This window comes from Triticum aestivum, chromosome 4A, assembly GCF_018294505.1.
Source record: "Triticum aestivum cultivar Chinese Spring chromosome 4A, IWGSC CS RefSeq v2.1, whole genome shotgun sequence".
In the NCBI taxonomy this organism is placed as follows: domain Eukaryota; kingdom Viridiplantae; phylum Streptophyta; class Magnoliopsida; order Poales; family Poaceae; genus Triticum; species Triticum aestivum.
In genome coordinates this window covers 676,434,847-676,462,333 of record NC_057803.1, presented here as the reverse complement: position 1 = coordinate 676,462,333, position 27,487 = coordinate 676,434,847, and the positions used below count along the sequence as shown (strand labels likewise).

General features: G+C 45.1%; 1 protein-coding gene, 1 long non-coding RNA gene and 1 pseudogene across 2 annotated transcripts; 2 read left to right on the top strand and 1 right to left on the bottom strand.

The window, feature by feature from the left end:
* Positions 1 to 470: 470 nt before the first annotated feature.
* On the top strand, positions 471 to 2,797 carry LOC123083064 (uncharacterized). The gene is made up of 2 exons (XR_006439197.1): positions 471 to 722; positions 2,339 to 2,797. It is a non-coding gene; the product is annotated as an uncharacterized lncRNA (long non-coding RNA).
* Positions 2,798 to 3,551: 754 nt separating this feature from the next.
* Positions 3,552 to 6,634, bottom strand: LOC123088055 (3'(2'),5'-bisphosphate nucleotidase). The gene is made up of 8 exons (XM_044510205.1): positions 6,414 to 6,634; positions 5,937 to 6,012; positions 5,586 to 5,659; positions 5,299 to 5,501; positions 4,497 to 4,707; positions 4,282 to 4,380; positions 4,053 to 4,206; positions 3,552 to 3,960 (listed from the first exon to the last, which is right to left on the bottom strand). Exons 1-8 carry the CDS (start codon positions 6,498 to 6,500, stop codon positions 3,788 to 3,790), a joined length of 1,077 nt encoding a protein of 358 aa, XP_044366140.1. The 5' UTR covers positions 6,501 to 6,634; the 3' UTR covers positions 3,552 to 3,787.
* An 8,703-nt stretch (positions 6,635 to 15,337) lies between these two features.
* LOC123088054 (disease resistance protein Pik-2-like) lies at positions 15,338 to 20,850 on the top strand (annotated as a pseudogene).
* Positions 20,851 to 27,487: the final 6,637 nt, after the last annotated feature.

Sequence of the window (27,487 nt, the reverse complement as noted above, 5' to 3'; positions counted from 1 at the left end):
CTAAGCACACTGGTGGGAGCATATTTTTCTGCATATATATATATTTTTTAATTTTGCTTGGTTTTCCTAGGGTTTCTGGGGGATTGGTTTCATGTGAAAAGCACAGGTGTGCTTCACTATAAAATACAGTTGTGCTTCTGCCAAGAATTGTAACTTTGCTTCCCAAAAATGGAAAGGCGCATATGTGCTCCACTATAAAACACAGTTGTGCTTTTGCCAGGAATTGCAACTGTGCTTCGCAAAAATGGAAAGGCGCAGATGTGCTCCACAGTCAGTTGTGCTTGCTAAAAAGCTAGCAATTGCTACAGTATTTTGCTACAGTCTACGAAAAATATAATCCCTTAACTATTTTTTTAGCATTAACCCCTTAACTAGTGATTCCATTTGTTTAACCGGCAGAAAAAGACCAATATAATTGGACCCTATCTTGTGTATGATGCGGTATGTCCGTATGTGCCCTCGTTCTCGGGCCTGGGCCTCCCCGAGCGCAGACACACACACTTGAACAACCTCTCCGAGGGACTGCTGTCGCGGAGTCACAGTCACAGATCCCCTTGTTGACTCGCTCAGTCTCCGGGTCTCCTCCCTCTCCAACTCTCCTCTCAAGGTCGAAGGCGACGGCGTTCAAGGGCCGGCCGGCCGGAGCAACCGCCTCAGATTGCTAACCCCGGCCTCCTCGTCTCCCTCAAGCCGGCAGCTGCATTTCTTCCTGAAATCCCAAGGTGCGAATGTAAGCAAGACAGACTCTGTTGTACCAGTAGTAGCTAAGATATCGTTTCCCTTCTCCGTCGGATCTAGCAGACCATCCTCTCGAGAAAGGCACTTCTTTGGCCCCGCTCACTTCATAAACTTGGATTTGACCTCCACGACTCGGCGGATTTAGCATCTTTTTGTGGCAATGGACCTTGAGCAAAAGTGGAAGACTTTCAACTTTAAGGTTGACGAGCCTCGCAGTTCCTGGTTTGCCCTGTAGAGCTGCAGGTTGTTTAAGAAGGTGTTTTTTTTTTCTTAAGCACCGGTGTTTATTGTGTAAAGCAGTACTTTATTAGGCACCCTGCCATAGAAATAGGACCGCAATAGCTGACGAATGTTCGCTGTGAGGGGTGGGCATCCGCGAACGTTTTAGATGACAAGTTTAGTTGTATTAGGTATTGAGGTTGGCAGTTTTTTTCTGAAACGCATGACTTTTTTGGTAACAAGAGAAATTTTGCGGCAAAAAACGGCAGGATTTGCCGTCTCTTACCAGGTAAAGTTGCCATAAAAATATGTGCTTGCCATCCTCTTCCAGCATATGCTTGCCAGAAAATATTACGGTGCAAATAAGCATTCACGTTGAAGGAAAAAATGGCTTATTTTTATAAGCACATCTCTTATCACCGAGCACTGGGGATGATCTCATGGGATTCGAGCTGCAGTCATCATGCGAAACTGCGACTCTGGTTATATTCATCTTGTTTTTCTGATAAGTTGTCTTAGCAAGTTTTTCGGCGGTACTGTTGTAGTCACGCACAATTATACGATATCGTTTTGCCATGGCAAAAAAATTCAACTCAGTTTACACCCGTGGTTTGGCGACTTGCGTGGCAACGAGGACAATGTTTAGAGCTTCCTTGTTGCCTTGATGGTGCCCGTTAGAAATGGTTTGGCCGGAGTGATAGCGGTGCTACTTGTTGTGGGTTCAGTATTGAAGCTTAGTTGCGTTGTAGTCGAAATTGCCAGATCGCAGGCTCGATAGGTGATGACGATATTGTGTTGCCTTCGATGTAGGGGTGCTCCTATGGCGTGCATTGAGTTTGTGCTTGCATGTGTCGTCTCGGTCACGGACAAATGGTGCTTTTGGCCTTGTGCTAGATAGCGTGTCTAAATTCTAATTCGTGAGTTTTGCCCCCCCCCCCCCCCCCCTCCTTTTTTTTTCAAATTAACATTTGCAATGGTAGAGTGCATGCCCCGTTTGCCGGTTTTGGCAAAGAAAAATACTTCAGTTTACACCTTGCAAACAACAAGCCACGTATTCTACTAAGGAACGACATGGCACATGTGGTAAGCAATCCAAAAACATGACGACGATGAAAAGATATTGTACTAAGGAATCCTGATGTCGTAAGTTCTGACAAAGCTCAAATTATAGAAGTGTTATTCACTATTATTATTATTTTATAGTATTTGTCAAAAACTTATGATAATCATAATGACTTGACATGTTTTTTGGTGACACGATATAAAATATCACTCTAATTCATGTACATTTGTACACTTGGCACATTTGGCTTCTAATTTTGTGTTTTCGGAAGTGCAATGATTGTGTTTAATCCATGTTGAATTTGCTCAACTGCTCCAGGGATATACCATGGATTTCGGACAAAAGACAGCGGCGGTAGTGACATTCATGAAATATGCGGGGGCCATGAAAGGCTTCAAGGTCGGTGCAGCAGCTGCCGCTGTAGTAGCCGCGACCACGGCCGCCATATCGGGGAAAGACACGAACAAATGCAATCCCAAGCCAAGAACAAAATGATGATATATGCTCATCGGTTGGTGGAGAAGCTATCTTCAAGTATCATGCTACTTCATGCGTTGGACAATGTTACACCCAGAAGTCATGTTGTTGTGAGCAGGACAGTGGAATTTTTGAGTAAAACACATCCATGGTCATTAAACTTGGCTCTAAGTTTAGTTTGATCACTATCTGGGGTGAAGCTAGAACAAATAAACCATTGTTGTTAGCTTTGTTATTTAGTGCCATTCTTGTACTTGTAAACAGTGATGTGAACTATCTAATGAAGTGTTTGGCAAATTACACTGGCGTCAGCTAACCTCGATGCTTGTATAACAGCTATGGATCTGGTCATCGTATTCTGCAAACCATCTCTCCTATAAAACCAGCTATGCTACCCGCCCATACGAGCTATCTGTGGTGCGGTTTCAATCTCGTTCGGTCGATCTGCCTTGCTGGAGCTTTTTCGCCGCGCTGTCAAAAAATCGAACCGCTAGTTTTTTCCCACGCTGCTCTTTCGTGCTCAGGTGGATGACAGGTGGGCCTCCATCTCCCGCGGGCCCGGCTTTGGCGGTGTGTGTGCGTGGCCTATGCGTTGGGTGAAAAACAATTTGACTGCAGCGAGGGTGGGCGACGTGGGCTTGGAGCAATCCCCCGTCCGCCTCGAGCCTCGCATCCCTCCTCCCCTACTTGCTCGCTCCGTGTGCGGTTGCCGCCTCTCCCCGGCGATGAGCGGCAAGGCTGCGTCCAAGCGCGTATGGCGGCGGCGGCGGCTAGGACATTGGCCCTCGGCGATTTCGAGTCCGAGTCAAGGTAAGGAGCCCTGTAGTGTTTCTCCTCCTACCTCAAGATCCCATTTTGCTCATGCGGCTCCTCCCGCATATATATATAGTACTCTAACACAAACCTTGGTTTCTGAAGTTAAAACTCTCACAATGCAAGTTTGATCTGAAGGAAATAACACAAGAGACAGGTTGTTGCTCACAAAAAGAAGGAAAAAAGGTTGATGTACTGTATTATAGCTGACATTTATGTTGAACAAAGCCATGCTACGATATTTATAACCGCAGGAAATTTCTCTCTTTATTCAGTTTCTTTCAGCCTTTCAGGGCATGGCTGCCTATCAGCCACTCCTTGGATATGTACAAATATTGTATAACAAGGCGGGTTGTATTTCTTTCCAACAAAAGGTCACTTACACATAAACAGTGTGAATAAATGAACAAGGAGTAGCATAGCGATCATTATTTTGGACCAATCCAACTTCTACAACAGGGAAGGTTCAAGAACCTTCTACAATGGGGAAGAGGCCAGTTTTTTCTCCTTGATTGCCTCCTGGACAGACTTCAGGACTGATGGCATCAACTGTTTATTTGTAGCAATGATACCTGTGTCACGATCAAGAAATCTGCCTTTCGAGAAATCGAGATCGTTTCCTGAGGCATCTTTAACTACACCTCCAGCTTCTGGGAAACATCAGAAAAATGGAAGTAAGAAATGTGTATTCTTCAGTTGAGTTCATCGTTTCGAAAAAAAAAACAGAGATAAATGTTCTTACCTGTGACGACAATTGAGCCGGCTGCATGATCCCATATCGTTTCCCTGTAACCCTCGTGTGGAAAACGCCAGTAAATGGCACCATCTCCACGGGCCAGAGCACCATATTTTGCTTGGCTATCTATTCTGACTGGCGGAGCTTGGACACCAAGTTTCTAGTAGCACTCGAACACAGAATTAGTTTCTACTACGATGGATATAGCCTAAGCAGAGAGTGATCAAGATCAAACCTCCGCTACAGATCCAGTAAAATCACGCATCGTGTGTGCTCCTTCATAGGATTCAAAGAACGAGGCATTGGCTGGATTGTCAATAGTACAAACACTAATCTGTAATGAAAGTTAGCCAGAAGCAAGTCAATCACAAGAAAAGAAAATAACTCACATAGGCACAAACAGCCTTAACTGATTAAAATCAAATAAAAGAGATTGAAAGTGGTAATAACCTTTTGTGGTGGAGAGCCATCTAACGACTGTACTTCAGCACCACAGCCGATTGCCGCTGAAAAGAGGGCCCCGGTTTGATCTCCTGATGAGCTACCACTGAGGTTACTTGTTGATGTAAAAGGAAGATTTGGACATCCCAGCACACCCAAGACAACTCTGCCCTCATCAAGCAGTGCCAGTGCAATGGCATATTGGCCTCCTCTCACGAATCTGAATCAAGTTATTAAGACAAAACCAAAAAATGATCAAAATGTGTTATAGGCAAAGATAGTAACAACATGAGCTGTCATCAAATGACTGCAATGTCTTTCTTTTCAAACAATGCTATTAGTGTTCACGGTTAATCAGTTTAGAATGTTTAGTTCAAATATGGGGCATGAAAGAGAGGTACTTGATCTTGCCAGCTAACTGATCAGTTGCTAGCACTTCACAAGCTATCTCAGAAAAGAGAACCGTGTATAGTTTACATAGAACTGCTTCACGAAATTTGCGTAGTAATATTGGCATCTCTACTGCTTAAATAAGATCGTCAGTAAAAGAATTCATTTCCGTATGCAGAAATTAGAGTCAAACGTCAGAACTCCAGTTGTTTGAAAGAAAGCAGTGGTGCCTGCTACCTTGAATAATTAATGATTAGAAAAACTCACAACAAATTAAAGCAGCAACGCTGATTTTGGCGAGCAAGAAGGCAGTTGTAGAAACTACTACAATAGATGTTGCAATTGGCGGAAAAAACAGGCACTTTTTTTTTATCACATTAGCAGAATGTGGAACCTGCAGGTTGGAGTTACCATAGCTCACCCTTTAGTCCCATCAATTGGATCTAGAACCCAATGTCGGCCAGATGGACCTCCCTCGGACTTCCCGGTATCAATTGCAGAGAGGATAGCTTCCTTGGATAATGAAATGTTGTATGAACCATCCTCGGCGAGAGTTTTGTTTACAAGATCAGTAATGCGCTCCAGAATTTCCTCAGCGCCATCCTTTCTCAAGTCTTCTGAGTCCTGCGTACGTACAAACACTCAGGTCGTGTAGAATACTTGTGTATTATACACAGAAATAATTTAACCGAAACACAAGTGATTTACCTCCTCGGCCACCATAGAAAAGGAGCCAGAAGTTATTTCCTTATTTAACACAAGACTTACCAATACTTGAGATCCTACATGTATGAAAAGAAAATTATCACCTGAATGTGAAAAATTGAGAGAACGAACAAGTTTCAGATGTGAATGTAAACTGACGAAGATCATACGATCCCGAATGTTCTTTACATCCCCGAGCCATGTCATTCAGAAATATTAACATCTCCATGTAAGTTAAATCAAGAAACATTGACTGACTTGAATTATGGTTTGAGCATGAGGACTGCTAATTGAGCATCACCAAACAACAGATACAGGCACCTGGAGGTAAACAGTTGCAAGGTGAGCATGTACCATAATCAGCTACGGTCACAGGAGTCTTGTCCGCCTTAGATTGAATGTCTGACTGCACGATTTCCCGCTGCACCGTCTGAAGGAGGAGTCACAGGGCAAACGCAGTAAGTTCCAACTGCAGCAATGCATCAGCAATCTGACGAACAGCGAAGCAAGCAGTTTGTAATCAACATACTCAAAGATCTCTCTCTGGCGATTACCATAGCTAAGATCGCCTACGTTAATTAACATACTTCAAATCTAAAGTAGATTACACTTCTAAAGCGGTTACTTCTCCACGTTGACCATCAATCCGCGATGCTTCTCCAGTTAATTTAGGGGGAACGGTGGAAGAAAACCAAGAAGACAACTAGATACGGCACAGCCCAGCAGCCGGCGACGGCAGCGCGAACGCGGTTCCCGCCGAGCAGCGTCCCCACGGGCGGACGGGCCTCGGCACAGCAAGAAAGAAAGGATTGGGGATCCGAGGAAGGGCACCTGGCATAGACGGGCGGCGAGGGCGACGGCCTTCTTGGCCGCGCCGAGCTCGGCGGCGTACGGGGGATTGCCGGCGGGGCGCGACATGGCAGGGGCGGCGAAGATGGACGGCACTTTGCGGGAGGAGGCGAATCGGCCGGCGGACGGCGGTTGGTGAGGCGGGCAGGTGGAGAAGACAAGTCACGCTGACGCTAAAACTCGCATCCTCATCCTTCTATTCCAGATCCAACGGCAGCGATCAGTCATAAGCCAAAACGACGCCAACGCAGCCAAAGACTTCTCAGCAGGCCAAAACAACGCAGCCAAACAAATGATTTTTTTTCTGTCAAAAACAAAAAAACAAATTATTTTCCTACATTTCTGGGGCGTTCATCCGAAAGATCTACGTCATCCTCCCCGTGCAGCTTCTACTCTCCGCCGTTGTCGCGGCCGTCGTCGTCAAGGTCCGCGCCATCCCCCACTTCTTCGTCCCCTACAACGCCGGCCTCAGGCTCTACATCTTCCTCATCATCTTCCCCTTCATTGGTCAGACTTCAAACACGTTCATCTTCTCAGAATGTGTCCTTCCTCCTTGGGGTTTCGATCCCATCCGATTGTAGGGTTGCCTTCACTGTGAGTGTCTGGAACTGGAATATATTTCATTCTTATAACTGTTGCATTTACAAGAATTACCATTTGATGTCTTGGTCTTACAACTCCTTATTTTTGCAGTAACATCCCATCCATGTACTCTTAATGTTGCTTTACTAGACTAGAATGGGAGGTGGTTGCTTTGTGAATTGCAGCAGGTATAATCGATCTGTTACAGTTATTTTTTTATGCAGTGCTCTGCTCTTTGTACTTGTAACGCCAGAAACACCCAGTCAATCTGCTGCTGCTTGGCATCTTCAGTGTCCATCAGGTTCGCCGTGGGCATGACATGTGCCTTCACTAGTGGTAATTGTCTTTCCACCATGTATTCTTTCTACTTCTGCTCTCAGCTTCTAGCTTGTTCTTAAGTCACTTGCTATACTGCTTATGTAAATCAGCATCCTGTAATGCCCCTCTCATTAATTGTGTTAATTCATTGCGTATGACTAGTAGATATTTTCCTACTATTAGCTTGTTAATTACTACGTACAGCAATTGGATAGCTTCCTACTAGCTATTATTGTGAAGCGTTCTGTTTGCGTGTGGACTGGATTCAGAAATACATGTGCCGCCAATTTGCCATGCCCATGCAAATGGTACGCGCTCAGGCAGCCCATGTGACTATCGTTGATGCGTTTTCCCAGTCTGTGATAGAGAGCCAAGTTGTAGCTGTTGGTCACCTTTCATGATATGGTTGTCTGAGTTAAGCATTTGAAATACCGCCAGCTAGTAGGATTTCTCTTTGAGAGGACCTTGCTTTGCTATTCTCGGTTGTTCCTTTTTGAACTCAAAAATTAGCAAATAGCAGTAACTTCTGATTTTCATAGAACACTGGTTGGATCTTACATATTTATTTACTGTTTATTCCTGCCACTATTTGTTGTAAGATACATACTGATGTGATAGTATCAATTTGATCTGAAGGTACTCTTGGCCCCATATGCTTTTTGTCAAACTCCCTCATAAAGCACAAAATTTCAACAAAGCAGTTAAATCAGTAGAAGCATCACATGATCTGAAGGTACACATCTATAAGAATTACACCGCAGTTTACTTTCTCGTTTTACCTTTCGCATCTTGATTTTGGTATTACCGCAGTTTACTTCTAGGTGTGAGAGATGGCAGGAAAGACTATGAGCTGATGCTGTAGGAGACTTTAGTCACACCATTCTTGATTCGATATTTGTGACCCGAAGCATAGCAGATAATAAGAGCAACTGTATCAGACCCCGCATCTGCCCCCGACCCGTAAAATAACGCGCCAAAATGCGGGTACAGGCTGGAAAGCCTGCCCGACCAGACCCCGCATCCCGTCCCAGCCCGCAAAAATTTTTGGGGGGCGCGGCAAATTCCCGAGCCCAACCCGGGAAAACGAGGGTTCCCCCTTGCGGTTGCGGTGCCCTGCATCACAGAGAAGCCATTGGCGGGAGGGACATTTCAGCCCGCGCTCTTTTCCCCCTCCTTCCGCCGCCGCCCGCCCTTGCTCCCGCGCTGCCCGCCGCCGGCAATTTTGGCCATATGCGCGGGTAGAATCGCGCCCCAGGGCCGTCCCACACCCTCCCGCGCCGAGCCGATGCAACGCCCCTCCGGATCCAGCGAGAAGAGCCGCCCCCCGTCGTCGCCGCCGCCGGGGATCGACCACCGTCGCCGCCCGGGATCACCCGCCACCGGTTAGACCCTTTTTTTGTGTTATTTGCGAGCTGTGTAGTAGATTGACGCGCCGGTGTGCGTGTAGATGGAGTTGAACCCGTACGAGAAGTTCTTGCTATCCAATTCTTCCGATTCGGATGACTCGGATGTTGAGACCATGCTTGCGACCTTTCGGCAGCAAACATTAGCCATGACGCTTGCCGTGAAGGAGCATGAAGACGAGCAGCGGAAGAGGAGGCGAGGATCGACTGTCGGGCGTTTGTGCATTCCTCGGAATCGCCATCTTGGGAACGAGATGTTGATGCAAGATTATTTTGCGGAGAATCCTACATATCCTCCGCACCTCTTCCGGAGAAGGTACCGAATGCGCCGATCCCTCTTTGTGGAACTTGTTGAAGCTTGCGAGGCAAATTTCCGGTATTTTACTCAAAGAAGAAATGCCGCGGGCTTAAAGGGATTTAGTGCATATCAAAAAATCTCCGGGTGATTGCATATGGTGTTCTGGCTGACTATGCCGATGAGTATCTTCGCATTGGTAAAGATAGCACAATTGAGTCTGTGCGTTGATTTGCGAAAGTGATCGTCCGTGTCTTCGGTCCTGAGTATCTTCGGGCACCCAATGAAGATGACACAAAGAAATTGATGGCATCTAATGAGAGCAGAGGTTGGCCTGACATGCTAGGTAGCATTGATTGTATGCATTGGAATTGAAAAAATTGCCCCAAGGCTTGGCAAGGAATGTATTGTGGCATGTCTCGTGATGCAACAATTGTGCTAGAGGCCGTAGCATTCGAGGATTTATGGATTTGGCATTGCTTTTTTGGTATGCCGGGCACTCTAAATAATATCAATGTGTTGCAACGGTCTCATTTGTTTGCTAGGCTTGCTAGTGGTGATGCTCCTGCTTGCCACTACACTATCAATGGGCACGAATACACAAAGGGGTACTATCTTACAGATGGTATTTACCCTCCTTGGTGCACGTTTGTCAAGAGCATCAAAGAACCCAAAACAAAAAAACAATGTGAATTTGCAAGGGTGCAAGAGGTAGACCGAAAAGACATTGAAAGAGCATTCGGTGTTTTGCAATGTAGGTTTTGCCATTGTCCATGGTCCTGCTCGTTTTTGGGACAAGAAAATCTTGAAGAACATCATGACATGCTGTGTTATCCTGCACAATATGATTTTTGAAGATGAGAGAGGATTGAACTTAGAATTCTTTTACGACAATGTGAGTAGCCGTGTCAAACCAGCTAGAGACCCAAACCACATTAGAGCTTTTCTTCAGACATACAAGGAGATTGAAAATGCAGACACCCACTTTCAACTTCAGGAAGATCTCATTGAGGACCATTGGCAAAGAGCTGGACAGTGACTTATTTTTGTATTCATTTGTATTTGTATGCATGACAAGTTTTGTATTGCATTATTTAAGTTTGCTACGGTTATTTGAATAATTATTTCTAATGCGGATGATTATTATATTACATTTGATTCGAATAATTCAGTTTGTTTTCAATTGTTGAATTATGTTGCATTTGATATTTGCGGGCTGATGATATGCGGGAGGCAGCGGCGCAAAGAGCAGAACCCGCAAAGCCGACCCGTAAAAAAGTATATTCCACGAATAAACCTTTTTAGGATCCGTTTGGGGGGTCTGCATCTGTGCCAGCCCGAGCCAGCCCGCAAAAGCTGTTTTGCGCGAACTGCAAACGCGTTTTGCGGGTCGGCGGGATGCGGGGTCTGCTAGAGTTGCTCTAAGATCAGCCTCTAAGTTATAAAAAGGGTAGGGAAAAACAAGTTAGCTGCCAAGAAATTTCATAATTGAACGTGTCTCTTGTGTAACTTCCTTTTTGTTTTTTTGGCACACCTTAATGCCTAGAAGACTTTTGTTGATTTAGTTCAGTGTCTAAGATCAGCCCAGACATATTGCTTCCTCTTACAAAGCAGTTATGGTATAGAAGCTGCTCTACGGTATTATTTTGCTACTACTCTGTTCGGCCACTTCCCCTTTTATGTGTGTATGACTCAGATTTTATTTAAAGTATCAGAGTTGTACTTCTTGGGCTTAGTAATAGTCTTAGTAATAGAGTAACAAAATTATGATGCAGGGAACAACAAGTAAAATCTCTGATAGTCTTAGTAATAGAGTAACAAAATTATGATGCAGGGAACATGTGGTGTTCTTGGGCAGGCATCCATGATAAGGAAGGTGCATGATGATTCAGACAAGTTTGAGTGCCGTCCTTGATCAAACTTACACATCCATTATGAGGCAGTTCTATGGATATTCTTCATCTTTCCCAGAATCAGCAGCGGACGATGTTGTGGAGAAAGAGAAACCACTCTAGGGGTTCAGGTTCTCAAAAAGATGCTGATGATAAAGCAAGAAGATTTGGTTGACGAGTTCAAGGAGTATGTGAACAACAAGAGTTACCCGATTGCAATGAATATCTATACTTGTGGTACCCATAAAAAAAACATGCACTTGTAAGCATCTTCATGTTTCGCCGTATTCACAGCAGCTACTCCCTCCATCCAGAAATACTTGTCGTGAAAATGATACAAATGGATGTATTTAGAACTAAAATACATCTAGATACATCCATTCCTCGGACAAGTATTTCCGGACGGAGGGAGTACCCGTCAAAAATTAATTTATTGTTGTGGTGCTACTAGCTTAGTTGATCAATATATGCACTTGTCTTTGCTCTGCCCAGGCATCTTCATGTTTGGTTGTGTTCTTAGCAGCTACCCATCCAAAATTAATTTATTCTTAATGTCTGAAAAATAAGCAAGGAGAAAAAATAAATTACAAGGATACTTAAAGTCGGTCCTGTGTAGCATCGAAGATTGGCACTGGACCAGAACTTACCTTCCTGTCAACGGTAATGGGAACCGGATCATTGTGGCCACACGGCAAGTTGAAGTTGCAAGGTTATGCATCACCAAGAAATGCGGAGTCCTAGAGCTTAAGCAATTACCCACTGATCAAACTCTCTATGTTTTGTGTACCGGAAGGTAACATATATTCTATGTTAAGAAAGCATCAAACTCATTCATGTTACTAGGGCTCAGAAAACCAAGCTGCTTTGGGACCACATGCACCTTTTAGAAGCCGAAGTACTGTATATACTATTGATCAACTAAGCTAGTAGCACTGTAACAATAAACTAAATTTTGATGGGTAGCTGCTATGAACACGACGAAACACGAAGATGCCTGGGCAGGGCAAAGACAAGTATATGTATTGATCAACTAAGCTAGTAGCACCGTAACAGTAAATTAATTTTGATGGGTAGCTGCTATGAACACGATGAAACATGAAGATGCTTGGGCAGCGCAAAGACAAGTATATGTATTGATCCACTAAGCTAGTAGCACCGTAACAATAAATTAATTTTTGATGGGTAGCTGCTATGAACACGACGAAACATGAAGATGCTTGGGCAGCGCAAAGACAAGTGCATGTTTTCTTTATTAGAAATGGAGATAAGCATAATAATTTCTCACCAAGAGGAGAGAGATGGCCAAACCTCATTGGAAAGGGAAATGTTTAATACTTTATCTCTGCAGCCTTTTTCCAAAAAAAAAAACCCGTCGATGGACCTGACCTACCACAGCAATGAAGGACAAGTGTATCATCTGTTTTTGTATCTAGTTTTGTCGGGGTTTTCCTTGTTTTAGAGTGTAGCTAATGTTTTGCTATGTAGTACTCTCTCTGTAAACTAATATAAGAGCATTTAGATCACTATTTTAATTATCTAAACACTCTTATATTAATTTACAGAGGGAGTACTAATAAAGAAGTACAGGAATCTACAACACAATGGAGGGTGGATCCATATACGCTACCTAGGGTGCACGGTAGAAAAGCATATATTTCTCCATCCTCACATTCTTATCCACGCAAGTACGAAGCACCTGCCTTAATCTCTTCTTTTTTATTGCACACTCATCCTCGCAGACGTTGCTGAAGCTGGTCTGTGATGGAGCTCGTTGATTGGAGGCGCTTTCTTCCTATGGTTTCTTCATGGACAGTGGCGGAGCTAGGATTCGAGTATAGGGGGGACCAAGTACGTATATTGATCTAATCTCGTTGGTAATTACTCGTCGCTTCTATTAAAATTGGGGGGGGGGGGGGGGGGGGGCAGGCCCCTGCTCGTCCCCCGGCTCCGCCCCTGTTCATGGAACGGAGCCCGCCCTCACTGTCCAGCGCCAGCCTAGCATAGAGGAGCAGGTGGGAGAACAGAGCTGCACGCATGTGCGGTTCATTTGAGTTTGAACAATCAAACAGGCCATGCTGTTACCCTACCTGGTAGGCACTACCAACAGCTTCTCCCACCGCCCCCACCCACCCCAAGAGAAAAAAAAAAGATCTGAGAAGGCTCCGGTTTAGTCATATGTTCTCATCACCCTCTTTCGGGTGCTGACTCAACACATTCCTCCCCCATTCCTCGCGAGGTCCAAGGCAAAGGCGTCTCAGGGAGCAGCCGCTGGTTGCTCTCTCCCTCAAGCCGGCTGCTGCTTTTTTCTTCGTGATTTCCTGGTCAAGGTATGGGTCATATCTAAGACTCTATTCCTCTAGCATCTTGCTAGATATAATTTGGTTGTTTTGTTGTATCTAAGAAACGTTCATCCTGTTCCTTGGCAAGTAGTCCTTGCAAGCTTGTTCGTAACCGAGTGTGTAGTTGAGAATTCTGCATCCTGTCCTGTCTACCATTAGCTCCGACTTGAGGTGCTTCTGGTTTTCTCTTCTCCCATATCCAAAAGGATGAAGCTGAGATGATGTCGCTGCAGCATGTCATCGTGAATTTAACTCAAACTAGCTAATTGCCCCTGCGCTGCAACGGGGCATACATATTCTAGTGGTTCAACATCAATCGTGTCTGACATATACCTCACATCCACCATATTCTAGATTTTTGGTAAGAATTGATTTGATTTGAGTATGGGTAGGAGAAGCAAGGAGAGTTTTGATTTAGTTGAGGTTTTGGTAACATTTGATTTGATTTAGGTATGGGTAAGGAAAGAACCAAACGGGGGAGGGGCACCGGTGGAAGTGAATGACCAACCTCCCTTTAATAGTAGAGATTCAGTTTACATCCCACATCAACTGTACCCACATCAACAGTACCCACATCAACCCCACATCAACTGTACCCATTTCATAAATGTTGTCTCCATCTTCTCGTAATATGGCAAAGGAAAGAGAGTTGCTTTAGTTGTTGGATTAGATCCAATCATGCACAATTGATAGAATTAGTGGCAAAGTGTTGAAACAAAGTGGCAAGAAGTCATTATGCTTAACTAGCTCCATCCGTAATAACCAACATCCATCTCTCTTTGCTCTCACTGAAATAGTTTGCCCATGCAGCTAGGCCCGCTGAGGTATCCTCACTGTCGTCGAGTTCTTAGTACTCCCTCCTTTCCGGTTTATAAGGCTCAATTCAAAAATTTCACCAACCAAGATAGATAGTGAGTGGTGGAATACCTTTTGGAGTTTGCAAAAGCACCCAAATTAATGCTCTTGTTTTCCTCAAAAAAGTATGTTTACCAATGCATTAATTGCAATGCATACATGCATAAATTACATGCATTGGTCAATTTTTTCTTCGGCTAGTCATAGTGCATAGTAACTTAGACTAGTAACATGCATATGTTACTAGTCTATGTTACTACTATCATAATGGGTAGTAACATAAGTCTAGTATCATGCAAGCCTTCATTTATTATGTTGTAGACTCATTTTGTATTGGGGTGTGTTATGTTATGGTAACATATCACCTCTCTCCTCATTAACTTCATGCCACATAAGCATATATGTCTTGGGATGTGCTATGTTACTACCTAAGTTACTCCCACTATGGCTAGCCTTAATACTTGCATGCAATGATTTAATGCACCTTGGAATCTGAACATGTGATGGGAAACAACCAAATTGAGCCTTATAAAATGAAAAAACTAAAATTTTAAGATAAGTCCTATAAACCGGAAAGGGGGAGTAGCAGTTTAGCACCAGGCTAATCAAAGTCTTACTTATTTTGAAAATACTACCAGCACTGTTCGTCGGCGGATGAGCTCGCAAGCTTGGGTCAGGTCCCAACAACCCATCATGTGCGTAATTTGTTTCATATGCATTGATCCTTGTTCTCGCTTTATGGTCTTCAAGATGCCAGGGCTTTATAATAAATTGATTATTTACTAGTACATGCATCTCGATTCGCACGATCAGGTCCCAACAACCCCCATCTGTACTAGTTACTTGCATGCTCCTGTGAATACATCCATACACAATAACTACTGCCCCTTCGTTTTTATTTACTCAGTATATTAGTTTCGGTCAAAGTCAAGCTTTATAAACTTTGACAAAGTTTATAGACAAAAATATTAACATATACAATAACAAACCAATATCATTAGATTCGTTGTTGAATGTACTCCCACATCATATAGATCTGTTATGTTAAATATTTATATCCTTTTCTATAAATTTGGTCAAACTTTACGAAGTTTGACTTCAGCCAACTCTAATATGCAGAGTAAATAAAAATGGAGGGAGTACACTTGATTCACACTGAGCATATTTACCAGTTTAGTATTATCGTCTCAGATCCACCCAAGAAGCAACAGGAGTGGACGGAGAGGAGAGACTAGCAATGGAGGCGACGGTGCTGAGCATGGGCAAGTCCGTGGTGAGCGGAGCTGTTAGCTACGCCCAATCTGCCGTTGCAAAGGAGGTGGCGCTGCAGCTGGGAGTGCAGCGCGACCAGGCCTTCATCAGGGACGAGCTTGAGATGATGCAGTCATTCCTGATGGCTGCACACGATGAGCGAGACAACAACAAGGTGATCAAGACCTGGGTGAAGCAGGTCCGTGACCTAGGCTACGACGTGGAGGACTGCCTCCAGGACTTTGTCGTTCGCTTCGAGAGGTCGCCCAGCTGGTGGCGCATCTTGAGTACACTGCTTGACCGGCGCCATGTGGCCTTGGAGATGAAGGACCTCCGAGCCAAGGTCGAGGATGTCAGCCAGAGGAACCTGCGGTACCACCTCATCAGGGGCTCTGCCACTAGCTCAAAGCCCCTTGCCACCGTTGCTACCGAACAGTACGCTGCAGGCGGCAAAGCCAGTGCTACAATGTTTGGTGTTGACAAAGCGAGGCGTGCTGTGAAGCCAAGGGTAGATCTTGCACAACTCATCAACAAAGAGCTGGGCAAGGATCTTAGAGTGATTGCAGTGTGGGGAACATGTGGTGTTCTTGGACAGGCATCCGTGATAAGACATGCATATGATGATTCGCACAAATTTGAATGCCGTGCCTGGATTAAGCTTACACATCCTTTCGACCCGATCATGTTCATGCAAAGCATTATGAGGCAGTTCTATGGATATTCTTCTTTTCCAGAAGTAGCATCTGAGGTACGAGGTTGTCGAGAAAGAGCAAGCACTATAGGGGCTGAAGTTCTGAAAAAGATGCTGATGATGAAGCAAGAGGACTTGGTTGACCAGTTCAAAGAGCATGTGAATAACAAGAGTTACCTGATTGTTCTCAACGACCTGTGTAGCATAGAAGATTGGGACTGGATTAGAACTTACTTTCCTGTCAACAGTAATGGTAACCGGATCATTGTGGCCACACAGCATGTTGAAGTTGCAAGCTTATGCATAGGCCGGAAATGCAGAGTCTCAAAGCTTAAGCAATTATCCGATGATCAAACTTTCTATGTTTTCTACCCGAAGGTAATATATATTCTATGGTAAAAAACCATCAAACTCATTCATGTCACATCCTTAATTTTGATCTAAAGTCCACATTCTGTCTTCTACTTTACATTATTTTAATTGTATGGACAAACGACTGCTTGTTTCAAACTGTAATTACATTAATTACACAATCTCGTATCATTGAAGATTGCCGGACTGAAAGTCCTGCTAATGAAACAATGTACAATACCTAATAATTGGTTGCTTGTGTTTAGAGCCCTCAAGGTGGAGCAATTTCAATGGAGCCAGAGTCAACCTCAAGCGCAACCGCCATTGTCACCACTAACATAACAAACTCTTTAGTGCCCATCTGTGAGATAACGGTTGGCAATCAAACAAAAGATGCCGCCAGTGGACAGAATGCCATCAGAAGGAGCCTCAGCCGCATCCTATCGATTACGGCTGCTATGGAGGGATCTGAAGTTGTAGGAAGGGAGACAGAAAAATCTCACATCCTCAGACTAATTTTGAATCCAGTGAACAAAAAACTTCAGGTTATCTCTGTGTGGGGAATGAGTGGTCTAGGGAAAACTGCTCTAGTTGAAGATATCTATGAAAGCCAAGAACTCAATGGCATATTTGAGAAACATGCTTTCCTCAGAATCATCGGCCCTTTCAGTCATGAGGAATTCCTTAGGAGTTTAGCTATCCAACTAGGGGTGGCAGAAGCTAGTGGTGGCACGGTGTACTCATTGCGCAGAAATGTTGAAGAACTGATGTGTGACCTGGAACGTTTTTTGAGAGAAAAGAGGTGCTTGATTGTTCTCGACGGCTTGTCATCTACCACTGAGTGGGACATGCTAATGAATTTTTTTTATCATATGAAAAATGGAAGTCAAATGATAGTCACCACAAGAGAAGTGAGTATTGCTAATTATTGTTCAAACAAACAAGAAAATGTATGCAAGCTCAATGGTCTAGATAAGAAGCATCACTTGTCTTCTTCACAAGAAAGGTACTTAAAAAGCCATGGCAATACTCCATTTATTTCATTTGAAATTTACTTTAACCATGGTACTATTTACCATAACTTACAAATCTGTCTAATTTATTACATGCAAAAATTGCTAAAACATTCACTCTCACTCGCTTTCGCAGTGGCTTGTCCCTTCTAGTCGTGTGTATGTATGTTCTGCAAAACAGAAATGACTTATTACACTTGACATGATGTATCACTTTCGACCTTAGTGTTCTAGCCACGACATCCCTTTGCTTCCTATGGAACTTAGTACATTTGACATGATTTGTTGCTTCCTTCCTTATTGTTGCAGTGGAACATTCTTGTCCCTCCCACACGGAGCATATTTCCCATTGAGTACACATTATACTTATTCATTATTCTCACTACATCTGTCACTTCCAATGATTTTCTGAACCCAGTCAGTGACTGTAGATTTGTTCATGCCTTCAATCATTTATGTTCAACTCATGACTGGTAACCACGAAACCGACCAAACCGACGCACTTTTATACATATGACTGTATAAGCCACCCATGCACGCTGATTATATCTAAAGCATGTTGCATTACTGATCCTCCCTCACTTCGTATTTTATGTCATCAAATAGTAATCAAATTGCTATTATTATCTCGATAGTGGTTAAGGTTTTTTTTTTATTTTATCAACAAAAAAAAGGGCAGCCGGCCGGTGCATGTAGCTCCCGCTTGCGGAGGGTCTGGGGAAGGGTCCGACCACTTTGGGTCTATAGTACACAGCCTTTCCCTACATTTCTGTAAGAGGCTGTTTTCAGGACTTTGGCAGCAGCTTTACCACTGCGCCAAGGCTCCCCTTCTTAATTTTATCTACAAACAATGCTAATTTTTATATAAACTTGTCTGTTTTCCACATTTCAGTTGTTTGAATTTCATTTCATATACAAATCACATGCTATAATTTACATAATTCTTATTTCAAAATCTAGCGATTTTGAACATTGCGCAGATTGCATTGCGAAACCAAATTGCTATTTTATTTTATTTTCAGTTTCGAACTTCATCTCTCTCTCTCTCTCTCTCTCTCTCTCTCTCTGCGTGTGTGTGTGATCGTGCGCCATATCCTAGGCAAACATCGTTGGTTATTACTGAATGATATAATAGATGATTTTGTACTTTCGTCATAAGTGTTTGTGTGCAAATTTCAGGTATTCAAGGAAAATGAATATTGGTATCGGCAGAATCCTGAGTTGATTGAACAAGCAGAACAAATCTTGAAGAAATGCAACGGTGTTCCTCTTGCAATAATCGCCATAGCTGGCTTCTTGGCAAACCAACCAAAAACTGTCGTAGAGTGGAGAAAACTGAATGAGAGTCTTAGTAGTGAGTTGGAGCTGAATGCAGAGTCTAACACCATAAAAACAGTCCTTCTCAAAACCTATGATGGTTTACCTTATCATCTTAAGGCTTGTTTCTTGTATCTGGCAATCTTTCCTGCAAACTACAAGATTAGTCTAACACGTTTGTTGCGGCGGTGGATCGCAGAGGGCTACTCAACAGAGGTGCGTGGCAAGTCTTCCTATGAAATAGGAGAAAGCTACTTCATGGACCTCATAAGCAGGAGCATGATCCTTCCATCTTGGCGATCAAGTCATGGTAGAAAAGAAATTGACTCCTGCCAACTCTATGATATCATCCGTGAAGTAGTCATTTCCAAGTCCATGGAGGAAAATCTTGTTTTCAGATTGGAGGAAGGTTGCGGCTTAAACAGCCCTGTGACAACACGTCACCTCTCTGTAAGCAACGACTGGAACGGAGATGAAAGTGAATTCGAGAGTACAGTTGACCTGTCTCGTGTCAGATCCCTAACGATTTTTGGGAACTGGAGGCCATTCTTCATTTCTGACAAGATGAGGTTGCTGAGGGTGCTGGACCTGGAAAACACTTCAGGTCTGGTTGATCATCATCTCAAGCACATTGGGAAGCTTTTCCACTTGAGATACCTTTCCCTGAGAGGATGTCATGGAATTTATCATCTGCCAGGTTCTTTGGGTAATCTGAGGCAGCTACAGACACTAGATGTCAGAGGTACAAACATAATCAAGCTGCCAAAGACCATCTTCAAGCTCAGGAAGCTACAACACGTTTGTGCCAGGGGCGTTGGGAGCAACGATGAATGTATTTATCAAGAGTATCCATATGGGGTCCGGAAGCTGATGAGGAATAAGCTATGCATCCTAACTTCCTCCTTGGCGGGGTTCTGCGTGGCATGCTACGCTCCACAGCTTCTGAAGGAGACCATGGGCATCGACGGGGACACCAACAGGCGTGACGTCTGCACCACGTGCTGCTGCTCGTATCTGCCAAGGCTGGCGACACGCCGGAGCCCACATGGTGTTGTGGTGCCGAGAGGGATCCACAGGCTCAGAGCCCTGCACACGTTGGGTGTGGTGAACATCTCAAGGAGAAAGGCCACTTTGCGAGAGGTAGCGAGGCTCACCGGGCTTCGCAAGCTGGGAGTGACTGGTGTTGACGAGGGCAATAGTGGAGAGCTATGTTTGGCCCTTTCTAAACTCAGCTCCCTGGAAACATTGCTGGTGCAGTCGGAGGGGAAGTCCGGTTTATTTGAGTGCTTAGATGGTCTGGCATCACCTCCGAAAAATCTTGAGAACCTGAAGCTGTACGGCAACCTGGTCGAATTGCCGGCATGGAGCGGCAGGCTGGAAAATCTGGCCAAGCTCAAGCTGCGGAGTTCCAGGATAGAGAAACATGATGCCGCCATACAGATCCTTGGGAGTCTACCGAACCTAGCCATCCTGTGTCTAGGGAAAGAGTCGTTCAAGGGCGAACAGGTCCATCTTCATTTCCAGCAGGGCGCATTCCAGACCCTAATGGTGCTGGAGCTGAGTTCCCCAGGTAAGCTCAAATCTGTGTGTTTTGACAAGGGAGCAGCCCGTAAGCTTGAGCTGCTGCAGTATTACGAACAGCCCAAGGCAGAAGTCATTTCGGAAGAAGATGACGATCAGTTTGAACAAGCCCCCAGTGTTTGGTTATTTTCTGGGCTAGCATCTCTAGGAAGCCTCAAGGAAGTTGTGCTCAAGGGTGACAACTACAAGGGCGACTTCGTGAGAAACTTGCGATCCCAGCTTGAGTCGAACCCGAGACGGCCTGTTCTCAAGATGGAGTGAGCTGCGCTCCAAAACCAACTATTGTCACTTCTGCGTGTATCATTTGTTGTTTCTGCTGTTGTTCACTTGTTTTGAATTCGTATGTACCGGTATTGAGGTCATGTCAGCTGACTAGTATTCATGTCGGCCTCCGCCAGTGAATTGTTTTGAATTATTCAACTTGTTTGTATAAGAAAAAGGTCTGCTTAACTCCTCCCAATTATTTGTCGAGGCCACTTTAATTGTACCATGAAGTAGTTTTCAAATCTCTTTTCCGTCTAAACTTCTTAATTATATCGAATTGTTTCCTCCTTCACTAGTAGAAAAAACCCCCACTAGTCCCGGTTGATTAGGGCCTTTTGTCCCGGCTCTTGAACCGGGACTAAAGAGTCGTTACTAATGCTCTAGACCTTTAGTCCCGGTTCTAACACGAACCGGGACTGATGGGTCTCCACGTGGCCGGTGCGTCGAGCCCAGGCAGAAGGGCCTTTGGTACCAAAAGGCATCCACGCGTCAGCATTTCAGGGGCTGGGGTTTTTTTAAGGGGTGGGGGGTTGGGGGTTTTGGGGGGTTAATTTAGGTGTTTCATATATTGTGTTAGCTAGCTAATTAATAGAGAGAAGTGTCCTCTCTTATGTCCGTGCTTGGTCGACGCTACGTACTGTACATAAAGAGGCCCTCGACACGCTAGCTAGTAAGAAAATGAAGGAAACCATTAAGTACAGAAGTTCGTCATGCATACCGAGAGAAGTGATCGATCGACCTCTCCTTCTTCGAAAGATTGGTCGAACAACAAGTTTTCGTATTATCTATCCGACGCTACTGGCTACATACATATACAATATGTAAGATCTCTTACAATCCCGTAGCATTTGAAATCAACTTCCACATGGTATTCTCCGGCTTTATTGATGACGTGGTCAAGAAAGAATCCCGCCAATTCCTCTTGAATTGCTTTCATGCGATCTTGTGGTAGGAGTTCATTCCGCATCTGCTACGTCTAATTTGAAGAAGAGGGTTAATACATATATATGAATGAAACTCAACAGAAATGATGGTGTAATAAAATGAAATTTGCTTACGCACTTCATATTGTCTTTTAGAGTAGCCCCGCTTATTTTTTAAAGTCGCGTTGTAGATGAAATCGCACATGTAGTATCCACAGTAATCATTCCCTTGTTCCTGCCACAAGCACTTTACGAGAAATAGAGGTCAATCAAACTGATAATGAAGCATTATAAATGGCATTGATGAAAGTATAGCTATAGAATCAACGGGAAATGCGCGCAACTAGCTAGCTAGTAGTACTTACTTTCGGGTATGTATATCGCAGCTCCTTCGGCAGTCCCGGAGCTTCTGCGGTGAACTGTTTCCAAACCCTGCAAGAAAGAATATAATTATTATTACTTAAGATATCAGGAAATGAACAAAAAGTTGCCGATATGGTGCGATAATGATCGATTGAACTTACTTGTTGAGCATTTTAGTCATGTCCGCATAAGTTTTGGGATCTTTTCGTCTTGAGTCTAAGACGGTTACTAGTCCCCGCTCAAGCTTAATCTCCAGAAGAACATAATGGAAGTTGCGCACGCATGCATAACTCATCAATTACATTACTATAACATCACTCGAGTAATAAGTGAAACCGAATATGCACACGACAGTAACACTCACTCGAAATTGTAAGGAAAGAGTATTAAATCTTTGTTTTGATTTTTGATCAACGATTGTAGCAAGTTGGCCTCGGCCTCTTCAGCGTTCTTTGTAACCTGAAATTAATCTATGATATTTGTGTTAATGAACCCAATATCATACATTTCTTGTTTTTTGCACTCGACGATCTTCAATTTGCATAATATTGTGAGGATAATTAATTATTAATACATGCAATGAAAGAGCCGAGCTATATATAGAGACTTAATGATGGAAATAGTACTTACAGACAGTAGCAAAATACCGTTAATTTATCGAGGGCCTTTTGATTGAAGAACTCGAAGAACTCCTCAAATGGAACAGTCAATAGATCAGTTCCAATGAGGTCGTGCTCCTCTTTAATTATTAGATACAAAGTATTCCTCCCCCAGACTCTCTGCAGGTTTTCATGTACCAATTATGGAATCTTCGCATCATCATTGTTAGAGATTTTTCATCTTTGACTAGAGGCTTCCCGTACTCGTATCTGTGTTCGTCCACCTCCAAGAAATCAAAATGTACATTGTCAGGCAGGTAATCTCTAAGATTGCTATAACTGGGCACCGTCCCCGGAGCATTAGCGATGATGTCGCTAGACACATTGAGCGGGGGGGGGGGGGAGGGGTCACCGGAGCCGTCATCACGGTCTCCTTCTTGTACCCATTGGGTCACCGGAGCCATCATGAACATAGCCCTCTTCTTGTACCGGCATTAATGGGTCACCGGAGCCATCATGAACATAGACCTCTTCTTCACCCAGTCTTTCCTGACCATCGGCGTCGTTGAGAAATGATGCAACGACATCACTTCCTTGTGCGATTATCTCCCCCAACATCGCTTCTGTTGCTTCGTCTCGGGAGTGCTCCATAGTTTCCGCAAATATTTACAACATGTCAATTATTATTCAAACATGGTACAGATGGATATATATTAGTGGCAAACATAGAACTAGCTAGCTAATCACAATAAGGAATCATGTTAGTGGCCTCGGCGCTGCTTCTCTAGGGTTTGGGGTGGCCTAGACAACTCTTCAAGGGTTTGGGGTGGCCTCGACGACAACGCTCTTTTAACTTGGTAAATTTGGGTGGCCTCGAGAGAGTTTGTCGGGTAGGGGTGCGGCGGGAGGGGGTAGGAGACCAACATCGTTTTTCTCTAGGGTTTGGGTGTCCTCGAGAGTTTTGGTCGAGCGAGAGGGCCGAGGGGGGTGCTCCCGTGGTATAAGTTATCACGGTCGAGAGGGGGTATATGTTGGGGAACATTGCATAAAATAAAAAATTTCTACGTTCACCAAGATCAATCTATGAGTTCATCTAGCAACGAGAGAGAGGAGTGCATCTACATACTCTTGTAGATCGCGTGCGGAAGCGTTCAAGAGAACGGGGTTGAGGGAGTCGTTCTCGTCGTGATCCAAATCACCGGAGATCCTAGCGCCGAACGGACGGCACCTCTGCGTTCAACACACGTACGGTCAGCGTGACGTCTCCTCCTTCTTGATCCAGCAAGGGGGAAGGAGAGGTTGATGAAGATACAGCAGCACGACGACATGGTGATGGATGCAGCAGGGTTCTGGCAGGGCTTCGCAAATCGACTACGGGAGGAGGAGGTGTAGCAGGGGAGAGGGAGGCGCCAAGACTTCAGGGTGTGGCTGCCCTTCCTCCCCCCCTTTATATAGGCCCCATGGGGGGGGGCGCCGGCCTTGGAGATGGGATCTCCCAAGGGGGCGGCGGCCAGGGGGGTGGAGTGCCCCCCAAGGCAAGTGGAGGCGCTCCCCACCCTAGGGTTTCCAACCCTAGGCGCAGGGGGGTCAAGGGGGGGCGGCGCACGAGCCCACTAGGGGCTGGTTCCCCTCCCACTTCAGCCCACGGTGGCCTCCGGGATAGGTGGCCCCACCCGGTGGACCCCCGGGACCCTTCCGATGGTCCCGGTACAATACCGGTGACCCCCGAAACTCTCCCGATGGCCGAAACTGCACTTCCCATATATAATTCTTTACCTCCGGTCCATTCCGGAACTCCTCGTGACGTCCGGGATCTCATCCGAGACTCTGAACAACTTTCGGTTTGCTGCATACTCATATTCATACAACCCTAGCGTCACCGAACCTTAAGTGTGTAGACCCTACGGGTTCGGGAGACATGCAGACATGACCGAGACGGCTCTCCGGTCAATAACCAACAGCGGGATCTGGATACCCATGTTGGCTCCCACATACTCCTCGATGATCTCATCGGATGAACCACGATGTCGAGGATTTAAGCAACCCCGTATACAATTCCCTTTGTCAATCGGTACGTTACTTGCCCGAGATTCGATCGTGGGTATCCCAATACCTTGTTCAATCTCGTTACCGGCAAGTCAATTTACTCGTACCGTAATGCATTATCCCATGACCAGACACTTGGTCACTTTGAGCTCATTATGATGATGCATTACCGAGTGGGCCCAGAGATACCTCTCTGTCATACGGAGTGACAAATCCCAGTCTCGATCCGTGTCAACCCAACACACACTTTCGGAGATACCTGTAGTGCACCTTTATAGTCACCCAGTTACGTTGTGACGTTTGGTACACCCAAAGCACTCCTACGGTATCCGGGAGTTACACGATCTCATGGTCTAAGGAAAAGATACTTGACATTGGAAAAGCTCTAGCAAACAAACTACACGATCTTTGTGCTATGCTTAGGATTGGGTCTTGTCCATCACATCATTCTCCTAATGATGTGATCCCGTTATCAATGACATCCAATGTCCATAGTCAGGAAAACATGACTATCGGTTGATCAACGAGCTAGTCAACTAGAGGCTCACTAGGGACATGTTGTGGTCTAAGTATTCACACGTGTATTACGATTTCCGGATAATACAATTATAGCATGAATAAAAGACAATTATCATGAACAAGAAAATATAATAATAACCCTTTTATTATTGCCTCTAGGGCATATTTCAAACAGTCTCCCACTTGCACTAGAGTCAATAATCTAGTTACATTTTGATGAATCGAACACCCATAGAGTTCTGGTGTTGATCATGTTTTGCTCGCGAAAGAGGTTTAGTCAAATGGATCTGCGACATTCAGATCCGTATGTACTTTGCAAATATCCATGTCTCCATCTTGAACATTTTCACGGATGGAGTTGAAACGACGCTTGATGTGCCTGGTCTTCTTGTGAAACCTGGGATCTTTGGCAAGGGCAATAGCTCCAGTGTTGTCACAGAAGAGAGTGATTGGCCCCGACGCATTGGGTATGACTCCTAGGTCGGTGATGAACTCCTTCATGTTAGAAATGTGCCCTAGAGGCAATAATAAAAGGATTATTATTATATTTCCTTGTTCATGATAATTGTCTTTTATTCATGCTATAATTGTATTATCCGGAAATCGTAATACACGTGTGAAAACTTAGACCAAATACGTCCCTAGTAAGCCTCTAGTTGACTAGATCGTTGGTCAACAGATAGTCATGGTTTCCTGACTATGGACATTAGATGTCGTTGACAATGGGATCACATCATTAGGAGAATGATGTGATGGACAAGACCCGATCCTAAGCATAGCACAAGATCGTGTAGTTCGTTTTGCTAGAGCTTTTCCAATGTCAAGTATCTCTTCCTTAGACCATGAGATCGTGTAACTCCCGGATACCGTAGGAGTGCTTTGGGTGTACCAAACGTCACAACTTAACTGGGTGACTATAAAGGTGCACTACAGGTATCTCCGAAAGTGTCTGTTGGGTTGACACGGATCGAGACTGGGATTTGTCACTCCGTATAACGGAGAGGTATCACTGGGCCCACTCGGTAGTGCATCATCATAATGAGCTCAAAGTGACCAAGTGTCTAGTCACGGGATCATGCATTGCGGTACGAGTAAAGTGACTTGCCGGTAACGAGATTGAACGAGGTATTGGGATACCGATGATCGAATCTCGGGCAAGTAACATACCGTCTGACAAAGGGAATAGTATACGGGGTTGCTTGAATCCTCTACATCGTGGTTCATCTGATGAGATCATCGAGGAGTATGTGGGAGCCAACATGGGTATCCAGATCCCGCTGTTGGTTATTGACCGGAGAGCTGTCTCGGTCATGTCTGCATGTCTCCCGAACTCGTAGGGTCTACACACTTAAGGTTCGGTGACGCTAGGGTTGTATAAATATGAGTATGCAGCAAACCGAATGTTGTACGGAGTCCCAGATGAGATCCCGGATGTCACGAGGAGTTCTGGAATGGTCCAGAGGTAAAGAATTATATATAGAAAGTGCTGTTTTGGCCATCGGGAAAGTTTCGGGGTCTCCCGGTATTGTACCGGGACCACCGGAAGGGTCCCGGGGGTCCACCGGGTAGGGCCACCTATCCCGGAGGGCCCCGTGGACTGAAGTGGGAGGGGAACCAGCCACTAGTGGGCTGGTGCGCGCCCCTTGCCCCCCCGCCTGCGCCTAGGGTTGGAAACCCTAGGTGGGGGGCGGGGCGCACCACTTGCCTTGGGGGGCACTCCACCCCCTTGGCCGCCGCCCCCCTTGGGAGATTGCATCTCCCAGGGCCGGCGCCCCCCTGGGGGCCTATATAAAGGAGGGCAGGGGGGAGGGCAGCCGCACCCTGAGTCTTGGCGCCTCCCTCCCCCTGCTACACCTCGTCCTCCTCCCGCAGCAGCTTGGCGAAGCCCTGCCGGAGTTCTGCTGCATCCTGCATCCACCACCACGCCGTTGTGCTGCTGGATCATCATCAACCTCTCCTTCCCCCTTGCTGGATCAAGAAGGAGGAGACGTCATCCGCTCCGTACGTGTGTTGAACGCGGAGGTGCTGTCCATTCGGCACTTGGTCATCGGTGATTTGGATCACGGCGAGTACGACTCCATCATCACCGTTCTCTTGAACGCTTCCGCACGCGATCTACAAGTGGTATGTAGATGCAATCTCTCTCCCATGACTCGTTGCTTAGATGAACTCATAGATGGATCTTGATGAAACCGTAGGAAAAATTTTAATTTTCTGCAACATTCCCCAACAGTGGCATCATGAGCTAGGTCTATGCGTAGTTCTCTATTGCACGAGTAGAACACAATTTTGTTGTGGGCGTAGATATTGTCAACTTGCTTGCCGCTACTAGTCTTATTTTGCTTCAGCGGTATTGTGGGATGAAGCGGCCCGGACCGACCTTACACGTACGCTTACGTGAGACAGGTTCCACCGACTGACATGCACTAGTTGCATAAGGTGGCTAGTGGGTGT

Excerpts from the sequence above, each read along its gene's own strand:
- LOC123088055 (XM_044510205.1), bottom strand. The coding sequence starts at position 6,500 with ATGTCGCGCCCCGCCGGCAATCCCCCGTACGCCGCCGAGCTCGGCGCG. Across the intron at positions 5,502-5,585 it reads TTTCTATGGTGGCCGAGGAG|GACTCAGAAGACTTGAGAAA; the intron begins GTAAATCACTTG and ends GTACGTACGCAG. Across the intron at positions 4,708-5,298 it reads CCAATTGATGGGACTAAAGG|ATTCGTGAGAGGAGGCCAAT; the intron begins GTGAGCTATGGT and ends AACTTGATTCAG.